Source organism: Oncorhynchus clarkii, chromosome 18 (genome assembly GCF_045791955.1).
Source record: "Oncorhynchus clarkii lewisi isolate Uvic-CL-2024 chromosome 18, UVic_Ocla_1.0, whole genome shotgun sequence".
Taxonomy (NCBI): domain Eukaryota; kingdom Metazoa; phylum Chordata; class Actinopteri; order Salmoniformes; family Salmonidae; genus Oncorhynchus; species Oncorhynchus clarkii.
The window spans coordinates 25,947,156-25,958,152 of NC_092164.1; the positions used below are offsets into that span (position 1 = coordinate 25,947,156).

General features: G+C 39.8%; 1 protein-coding gene across 1 annotated transcript; it reads right to left on the reverse strand.

The window, feature by feature from the left end:
• Positions 1–2,782: 2,782 nt before the first annotated feature.
• On the reverse strand, positions 2,783–6,602 carry LOC139373266 (gap junction alpha-8 protein-like). The gene has a single exon (XM_071113579.1). It carries the CDS (start codon positions 6,593–6,595, stop codon positions 5,447–5,449), a length of 1,149 nt encoding a protein of 382 aa, XP_070969680.1. The 5' UTR covers positions 6,596–6,602; the 3' UTR covers positions 2,783–5,446.
• Positions 6,603–10,997: the final 4,395 nt, after the last annotated feature.

The window sequence follows — 10,997 nt, forward strand, 5'->3', positions numbered from 1 at the left end:
AAAATTTGATTTGAATTTCACAGTCTTAAATGTAAAAAACCTACAAATTCTTTCCACAGAACAGTCTACACCGACAATATGAACACATCTGTCCAACCATACTATACTGAACAAAAATATAAATATTTCAACAGGTAGTGTTGGTCCCATGTTTCATAAGCCTGTGTTGTGATTCTCATGCTATTCAAATCCCACAATTGAATAAACAGCTTGTGAAACTCTCTTAACCTATAGATCACATAATTGCAAACAAATCATCTGAACACATTTTTTGTGCACCACAAGTGGCTGAAAGGAAACAAGTGTGAAAACACCCTTAATGACGAAGAAAGGAGACCAATATAAAACAAGATAAGCGTCTAAACATGGAAACACAAACAATATTGCCTGGTGTGTGATCACAACGGAGTGCTATATAAAGGGGAAGTCATCCGGGAGGTGATGAAGTCCAGGTTTACCTAATCAGGTGCAGGTGTGCGTAAAGATGGGTTGCCAGGACCGGTGGTTAGTAGCCCGGCGAAGTCGAGCGCCAGAGTGGGAGCGAACGTGACAAGGGAGACCAAAGACCCAAACTCAAGTGGTTTTAGATGTATATGTAATTTGGACTGGAAGCTAATGGAAATGCGATCTGTACATGAATTATTAACCACAGCTGTACAGGATAAATATTTGTAGAAAATCAAAGGGGAGGAATACAAAATAAATAAAAAGGTGTACCTTTGATAAGAGAGGTCAAGGAACCCACCACACTTGTCTGTAGATTTGTTGCTCATATGGACAGTGAGCAATTTGACCCATCACAGGAAATATTCATGGCAAACTAAGGACGAGGGTAGTCAGAGACCTAACCACAAGTCGTTTTAGATGTATATGTGGATATGAAGCTATTGAACATCAGATCTGTATGTTAATGAATATCTAAATCTGTATTAGGAAAACTATTTGGAATCAAGAGGAATACATTTTTTTTACATTTTGATAGGAGAGTTGAAGGAACCCACAGCCCGTGTCTGTATATCTTTAGCTCATATGGATAGAAAGGTATTCAAAGTTAGACCTATCAGAAGAAATATGCCTATAAAATCAAGGAAGTGGTGAACTGGACTTCTAATGAATGTAGCATGGACGAGGGGGGTCAGTGACTTCACATTATGTGGTTGTACATTTCCATTTCACCTGGATAGGGAGCTTTTGAAAAGTATATTTGTAAATGGGTCAAATATAGCACCTTAGTAGTTAGAAGTAACTAATAAAAATGTTGGGCCCTTTAGCGACTGGAGGCCCTATGCAGTGTGTGTAATCTTCATGGGAATGCAAAAACATATATTTTTTTGCTTACTTGCAATCACATGTATTGCACTTTTACGATGGTCCCTAAACCACCTGAAAACAGCACAATGCCTCCTTTTAGTCTCTGTTAAAGATACACAATGCAGAAATCCCTCTGCCATTTCCTGGTTGCTAAAATTCAAATAGTTACCGTCTAAATGTTGTATTTCCAGCTGTTTGAAGATGGTGTACAAAACCGAAAGCAAAAACAAAACTTAAGACCAGGAAGCATAGAAATAGCGCACATAGAACAGATACATCACTCTCATCATGCTAGGACCTTGACGATCGAACTCAGAAAATCAAAAGTCAAAACAAATTTACTGGGGTGGAAGTAAGCCATCTGGCACGAGCGACTCATGTGGGAGGGAGACTAGAGCAGAGCCAGAAGTTCTGACTGAACAGACACACATTTGAGCACCCCAGGACGGTGCATTTATTTTGTGCTATTATAATTTATGCTATGAAATCCTGCTATTTCGTTGGGGCAGTTCCCCCTCATAGCAAATAGCTGGCAAAACAATCTAAGCAATGTTCACATGACCTGTGCGCCCACAGATCTGGCAGTCAGTAACCAGGTTTCCATCCGACCCTTTTATGCCAGTGAAGTACATGTCAGATAAAAAATGTCATGACAGTCCTGATGGAAACAGAAGATTTGTCAGTAAACTTTCCAAATGTCAGAAACACACAGAGACACTGAGGCTGTTTATACAAAGGTAGCCGAATTCTCATATTTCTTCCATTAACTGGTATTTTGACCAATCGCATCAGACCTTTTCACATCAGATCTTTTTCAGAGCTGTTCTGGATTGGTCAAAAGACAAATTAGTGAAAATTATCAGAATTGGGCTGCGTGTGTAAATGCAGCCACACACACACACACACACACACACACACACACACACACACACACACACACACACACACACACACACCCCTATCCACATCTATGGGGCCGCAGTGGAGAAGGTGGAAAGCTTCAAGTTCCTCAGCGTACACATCACTGACAAACCAAAATGGTCCACCCACACAGATAGAGGCAACAGCCTCTTCAACCTCAGGAGGCTAAAGAAATGTGGCTTTACACCTAAAACCATCACAAACTTTTACAGATGTACAATTGAGAGCATCCTGTCTCCTGTCGGGCAACGAATTGATGAAAGTCATGGCCTTTTATACTTGCTAATTAAAATACATACTGTGTGTGTGTGTGTGTGTGTGTGTGTGTGTGTGTGTGTGTGTGTGTGTGTGTGTGTGTGTGTGTGTGTGTGTGTGTGTGTGTGTGTGTGTGTGTGTGTGTGTGTGTGTGTGTGTTTGTGTGTCTGTGTGTGTGTGTGTTTGTGTGTCTGTGTGTGTGTGTGTGTGTGTTTGTGTGTGTCTCTGTGTCTGTGTGTGTGTGTGTGTGTGTGTGTGTGTGTGTGATGCAGAAAAGACAAGGAGGCGGCACCTCTTGACCACACCTGACCTTTTATTGGATTTGTTCACAGTTTCAAAAGATGATACTTGCACACAACTATGAGCAGATAGGACTACAAGTTAGTAAAACATTTATTTTCTTTTTACTAAGAATACTTATTTTGATCGTAAAAACAGTAAAAGACTGACTTTGATACTGCTAGGACACTTAACCCTATGGTGAGGTTTGAAATCATGAGGCCCTCGTCTGTCTCTTGATTATTGGGAATGTATACAGCTTGATAAGAAACTAATATTCCTCAGATATTCCCTGCTGACATTCAGGTGAGCAGGTCAGCAAGGCCGATGACTTTCAGCATGGCTAAATGTTTAACTGGATACCTTGCCAACGTCATGAATTCTTTTGGATTTCATTTTTAAATGAGATTTAATCCAAGTGAACAGCACCCCATCTGGAGCAGCCCTAGGAAGTGAATGTCTGCCCCATTCACATTACGTACAGAACTGAGTTTTGGGCTAAGTTGATAACCTTGCAGCTTGTAGCATCTTGTCTAGGACAGGGTTTTGATGGACCACTGCACTATACTGAGATGGTTTGCATTTGTTGGCTGAACAAGGCTCAATGTTCCCCCTCCGCGGAAGCATTACTTTCCTAATCATATCAACACTCAGAAACATTTGCTTTACCTCTTCTGACTGGTGATTGTGCTAAACGCCTCTCATTATTTGTTGCAATGTGTTGATGGCAATACTGATTGCTGAATCATTCGGCCTCTGGCAAAATGTCAGGACTTGGTTGGAATGAAAGCACCATTGAAATGTTCATCAGATCTCTGGTCTGGGTCTTGTTCATTAGGACACACAGCAGAACATGTTTTAAAATGTTTTTGCCATGGCAATCGAAACCAAGCCAGTTACAGTACTCCCTTTCTGTTTGTCTGTTTTTATCCGTTTGTTGCCTAATCAACACGACCCTGGTGTTTTTCTGAAGTAGGGTGATGGGTATCAGATATGCAAAACTTAGAGGAAGGAAGATAGGAGGGGGGATTCTATTTCTCTAAACTGTATGTTTGAATAACCTAGAATAGAATTGGGATTTAATTCAAATGAACAACAGTAGAGCAGATCCCAGAGCAACAATGCCTTAACCACTACGCCATTTTAAATAGCATTTTTTTGTAAAATAATGAAAATAGAAATAAAAGCGACCGTTAACATGGAATCAATTGGCGCTCATCAAAACATTACAGACATTCTATTTAGACACAGAGTTCAACTTTCAATTTCACAATATGTTTCAACGTCACAATATGGAAGGGCTCATACAGACTGAAGACAAGTATCAGAAAGTATATCCTTCAGGCACTTCCAGATTCCCGTATTTCAAAACCAAGTTTGATTTTAAGGCCCGTAAATTGTTTCACTTCAGCGTTTATGTTCTGTCACTGTCCAGTTAGCAGAATTAGTGTCAATGGGTTTCTGATATGTATAGTCTTCATTTGTAACACAAATGAATCAACTAGATAACCAATACAATTTAAAGGAATACCTCTTCATCGTATATTTGTACATATGAACATCGGTAAAGCAAGATGTCATATTGCCTGACAATATGGCTCTTGGTTGATCTGTGTCGAAACCTGACCAACGTGATAGACGTTAGCGTGTTGACCACTGTGTAAATGAATTTATTGCGAGGCCCTTAGTTTGACATTTAATTCCAGTTTTGAAATGTACATTGCGAACTGAGCACTTTGGCTACACTGCTTATTGGTTGTCACATTTCATGAGATGGAATCAAAAAGTTGTTTTCTTTCAAACTTTGTCAAGGAAGGCCAGTTTTGTGAATATGAGTTTGCTCTTTTATTCTCTCTTGTTCAACAATACTTTGTGCTGATGGGACAAGATCTTTATCATCATTGCGGCTGTGTGTAGAGGAAGGGAAGAAAGTATTTTGCCCACAGTAGTTTCCATGGTTCCCATAGTTATCAATAAAATACATGTTTATCAAGGCTTTTTGATACATGTTGTGGATTTAAAAACATAAATGCCAAGATTGATTTCAATTTTAATTTAACCAGTGGTCCTTTCTTTTAAAAATGTTTGATGGCAATTCTATGAGAATGTGATGTTTCACCTCACAAATAAAATAAATAAATCTAAAGGACATTATACAACTTGCACACATACTGTAGGTCTATTAGGTGAAATAAATGAGTTGTATATGTGTGAGTAGATGTGAAATGATTGTAATACATACACACACGCTCAACCCTGACAGTATTGCAAAAAACAACTTGTTCAATAGAAATATAACATTTAACATCAAGCTAAATGGCTAATCAAAAAATGTAAACATCGGAAGCGTTTGGTTTTTGGTTAAACTCTTGATAGAAAATATGTGAATTAAAAAACAGCACGTTTTTGTTAAATAACCTCCTCTGTACGATAGGAATCCTTCTGAAAACGACCTTTTTTCTTTTTGTTAGCTTTTAAATAGATTGATAAAAACTGTACAAAAAATGCTGTCTTATAAAATACAAGTTTATCTTTCTTTTAAAACTAAAGGCTCCTTGCACATTGCACAGCATTTTAAACTCTTTTTTCCCGAATAACAAGCTGATGTTAACTTCCCTCACAGCGAGAGTTAAGGCTCTGTGAGGCTTTGCTCCCATGCTTTTTCACATTGCTTTCACTTTCATACTGTCAAATCGTCTGACCTTGCCCTGCTGCTGGCTTTGCTTAAACTGCTGAGTGGTCTGGTGTCTGCTATCGTGTCGGTAGCCTCCACGTCGGGGTCCGCGGAGCCCTCGTCCTCGCCGCTTTCCGGTAGGACCCTCACCTCCGCCCCAGTGGTCTGGACGTAGGAAGGCAAAGACTCGTCGTACACTTTAGAGACGTTCTCACTTCCCGCCTGGTAAGTTGCGGGCAGCCTGCCTGCTTCCATGCCCACCTCTGTCAAGGGGAAGAAGTGCGATGCGGGCTTGTCTTCTTCCAGCAGCCGGTAGCCCTTGGCCTTCTGGATGGACGACACGGCCATGGAGTGCAGGCTCTTTTCACCGGTTGGGCTCTGGCCTTCGCCGCCCTGACCGCCCTGGGTCTGGGGTGGCGGCTTGCGGAACACGAAGCGGATCTTCTTCAGGCCCAGGTGGCTGATCTCCACGAAGTTGAGGAAGAGCGAGACGCATGCCACGGCCAACATGAAGATGATGAAGACAGTCTTCTCAGTGGGGCGCGACACGAAGCAGTCCACGGTGTTGGGGCAGGGCCATCGGCTGCACTGGTACAGCGGCAGGATGCGGAAGCCGTAAAGGAAGTACTGGCCCACCACGAATCCCACCTCGAACAGCGTCTTGAAGATGATGTGGCAGATGTAGGTCCTCAGCAGGGTGCCCTCCAGCCTGAACTTCTTGCTACCCTTGGTGCTGGTCTCCTTGGTGGTGCGCACACTACCCTGGTCAGGCGCTAGCGGCAGCCTCTCCTCACTCAGCTCCTGCTGGCGGTTCAGCTCGGCCTCCTCGCGCTCCTTGCGCTTCTCCTCCATGTGGACATAGTGCACAGCATGGCCAACGTACACCAGCGAGGGCGTAGATACAAAGATGATCTGGAGAACCCACAGACGGATGTGCGAGATGGGGAAAGCCTCGTCGTAGCACACGTTCTCGCAACCAGGCTGCTGGGTGTTGCACACGTAATCCGACTGCTCGTCGCCCCACACAAACTCAGCGGCTGTGCCCAGGATGAGGATCCGGAAGATGAAGAGCACTGTGAGCCACACCCTCCCAATCACTGTCGAGTGTTCATTTACTTCCTCTAATATGTTTCCCAAGAAGCTCCAGTCACCCATGATCAACAATCAGCGCTACATATTGAGGGTTGGAGAAGAGAAAAGCAAGTTATAAATCGAACTGGCGACAAAGACTGCAAAGAATCCTTGTGTTGAATCCACAACTCTCTTTTGTCATTTTTCGATCCCCATATAACAATCAAAAATGTTCTTTGTAGCTAGCTACACTGTGGCTAATAACATTTTGTAACTACAGCAATGATGAGCCACTCGCTCACTCTTTGTCAAATCCAAAGAGAGCAAACATAAAATCGCTGCATGCCTCGTTGCCTCACCCCAAATGACTAAAACCAACAGTCCAAAAGCACATTTTTGCAACAAACACCATAGCAATAAACACTTTAACTCTCTAAACTCTATAGAAATAATCAATGCCAAGTTCTATTATTGCCGAAACACGAATATAATATTGGTGAAAGTTAACAAATGGGCAACTTGCCACGGTGAGAGCTCCAGTGTAGTTGTGTTTCCCCTTCTCTTGGCACCCAATGGTGTGAAGTGAACTTTTTTTCCTCTCTCTTTCCCACCTAAGGCCCCCAGTCCTTGTCGCACCACTGAGCAGAAGTGAATGAATTGAGTCTGATGGTTGGTTTTTAGTTTGCTGCAATATTTAAGCTGGGAGCCAGACAGGCTTTATTTGTCGGGCGACGTGTGGTGACGCAGAAGACAATAGGATCACCCAACACAAATGGGAACGTATGGGACACCGCAGTTGGGAATGATACCAACTCATGTAGTGTACAATATACGCGGTGTGTCCCATCGAATGGTTTTATATTAGGGAGGGAAAGGAGGACAGGCAAGGCACATCCTAATGAACTAGCTGCCGACAATAAAGCTGTTTACTGACTTGGTTAGACTGAGAGATATAGCAACTGACGTAGATTGTTTATTGGTGAATTAGACATTTCATGTGGAATGTACTGTGATCAGCAGTAAATATGTGTGTGATTTTTTTGGAGAAAGTTTACATTTCGTTTATTGTAAGGTCAGGTCATCCTTGTTTCGGTGGGCTTTTATAAAAGCATAGGAATGTATGATCTAACATTTTAGCGAAAAACAGAAGGACTTTGGTTTGCTCATCATCAAAATAAAAATTGGTAACACTATATTTACAGCATCCAGGCATAAAGCTTTTCCAATTTTGTTATTGTATTTTAGTCAAAAAGTCAAAAAGGTCAGGCATTGGTTTGGTCAGCTGTAACCCACACAAATAGAAAATATAAACTGAGATGTGGGCAACATGTACTATGAGAACGATACTGTTCTACCGTCTAAACAGTTTATCTCATGATGTTCCCAGGAAACTGTAAGCAGACCAAACGTTATAAAGAGACAAAAGACTTACCACTCATTTGCAAATGTTTATTTATTTGCAATTTGTCTTCCGACCATTTCCACTACTTCTGTGTATATGTATGTTCATCAAGATATCGTACACTCAACGGCTCAAAGTGTCCCTCAAAGACAACCACAAACTTTACAGCAGCTATGTACAGATATCTCGGGAGAATTTTGTTTAAAAAATGTACGGCTTGGAGTAAGAGGGTAATAATAGTGTACCACAGAGTGGCCTCATCAGCCATCCAAACACTCACAATACCCCAGACTCATCCCAATGAATCGTATCATGTTATCATCAACTTATGATTGACAAACAAGGAGTTACCAGTAATAGGCATTATAAAGCATCATATCTAGCTTTATATCCTGCCTTAAACTCACAAGACCATGGTTTGTTACCCAAATACAGTTACTATGTAATGTAATAAAATTGTATCAGAGCTGCAAAGTGCTAAATTACCTACTTCCGTTATTACCATGTTATTGCTAATTTATTCTACACCGTAGAGTGCTACCGATATTTCTGTATTGCGATTATTGTATTTGTATTTTTTGTTATCGACATCTTTATTTTATTTGTACATTTAGCATGGCCCCAGTGTGTAAATGAAATGTACACAAACTACCACATTATCTGACGTTATTTTCTGCAGTGTTTAGTCGTACTCAAACAGAAAATAAGATGTAAGATTGTACATGGGTTACCTAATGGGTTAGATATGGGGGTAACACTTTGGTGTACAGGGGTATAATGCATATGAGTGCATCATAACATAAGCCTTTGAACTGCTTATAATGTGTTAGTAGTCTCATAATGAACCAGAGCTAATATCAGTCATCTTGAAATAGTTGAAAAATGTACACATAGAAAGATGTAACATATTATTAATTGATATAATATTATAACAAGTAATAACACATAACTACATGCCTTTAACTCTATGGAATCGGTGTCCCTATACCGTGACGGTTGAGCTAACATGCGCTAATGTGATTAGCATGACTGTTGTAAGTAACAGCAAACTTTCCAGGACATAGACATGTCTTATATGGGCAGAAAGCTTACATTCTTGTTAATCTAACTGCACTGTTCAATTTACAGTAGCTATTACAGTGAAAGAAGACCATGCTATTGTTTGAGGAGAGTGCACAACAACAAAAAACGTATCATGGCAACTGGTTTGATACATTGACCTCTGAAGGTAAATAATGTACTTTACATTCAGTAATCTTGCTCTGATTTGTCATGCTGAATGTAGCATAGTTTTGTTCGATAAAATATTTTTTTATATTCAAATGTAGGAACTGGGTTCTGCAGTTTGTACCCCTGCTGTCTCTGGCTCCACACCCACCCCGCCCGGCCATCTAGATGTGTGAAAGTTAGTGTATAAGCTAATGAGCCATCATGTATGACATTCCTGGCAGTGTGTTAACTTAAATGTTGTATTACCATATCATGTTTGTATGTTCTCTATAGTTATGTACTTGCAAATGTATCAATTGACCAATTCAGGAAACATTTGGGCTTGATACAAAATATTGTCCAGTATTGCAATGCTTCACTGGATCAATTTGAAACTTTGCCCACACCCTGCTGCCATCTAGTGACCAAAATCTAAATTGTGCCTAAACTGCAATATTATATTATGGCCTTTCGCTTACATTTCAAAGATAATGGAACAACAAAAAATAGATAACTCATGTTTTTTTGTTTGTATTATCTTTTACCAGATCTAATGTGTTGTATTCTCCGACATTAATTTCACATTTCCACATACTTCAAAGTGTTTCCTTTCAAATGGTATCAAGAATATGCATATCTTTGCTTCAGGTCCTGAGCTACAGGGAGTTAGATTTGGGTACGTCATTTTAGGCGAAAATTGAAAAAATATATGTTTTTAAGTGTTACTAAAATCGGTTTCAACAGGGTGTGTCCTCAGGGTCATAATTCACAAACCACATCCTCTCTGCTGATTCTATTGGATCCACAACAGGACGTACCTTTCATCCAATGAGAAAGCAATCTGCAGATGATACCTCCTGTCTCTCATTGGCTGAAGTGCAACAGTGGGGCCTCAGGTATGAAGGGGCTTGCTGATGACCCACTTGTTTTTAAGTAGAATGCTGCATCCTTTCTTTGCCATAGATGTAAGTATCAGTTCTATGGATTGCAAAATGCCAAAAATAAGTTCCATCATCCCTCTAGATAGAGTTTCATTCCAAAACTCTATATATCAATTTTCAGAAGTGTTGGCAAATAAGCAGTTATTGTTTAAAGAAATTATGAAAGATATGTGTTTTTTAACTAGATAATCATGGCATTGGGTTGTGCAATGACAAATATGTATATGTTTAAAATATATCACATGATGGTTTCATTTCAAAGAGACAAATAATCATGTTTTTTTGCTAAATGCTATATATCTGCACCTCTCTCAGAGAAATAAGTAGTACTGCTAGGTTTTACACAGTCAAATGAAACAAATAACAAAACAATTTTATAAAGAACTGTACAAATGATACATTGGTGACATCAATATTTAAAAAAAAATGTTTTATTATTCAATACAGTAATATGAGATCTATATGTAAAACATTTACATTTGACATTTTTGTCATTTAGCAGATGCTCTTATCCAGAGCAACTTACAGTAAGTGCATTCCTCTTAAAAAAGATTGGTGAGACAGCCACATATCACAGTCAAAAATACAGGATATGAAAATTCAGCTAAACTATTTAAATACTGTATAGTGTTTAGGAAAAAAAAACAATAATTTCCATGCACATCTAAAATACATTTTTCAACCACATGAAGGTACCCATAATCAATCATTTCTGATGAAAAAAAACACAAATGTAAAAAATTGGTGCATTTCGGAAATAAGCTCTTCATTATATCCCATTTTATCTGAAGTGTTTGATGATTGACCGGAGGTAGAAAGCATGGGTTAGAGTCTTTGAGCGACTACGCAGTTGAAGTCGGAGGTCTACATACACCTTAGCCAAATATATTTAAACTCAGTTTTTTACAATTCCTGACATTTAATCCTAGTAAAA

Coding starts and splice junctions, on each gene's coding strand:
- LOC139373266 (XM_071113579.1), bottom strand. CDS start 6,595: ATGGGTGACTGGAGCTTCTTGGGAAACATATTAGAGGAAGTAAATGAA.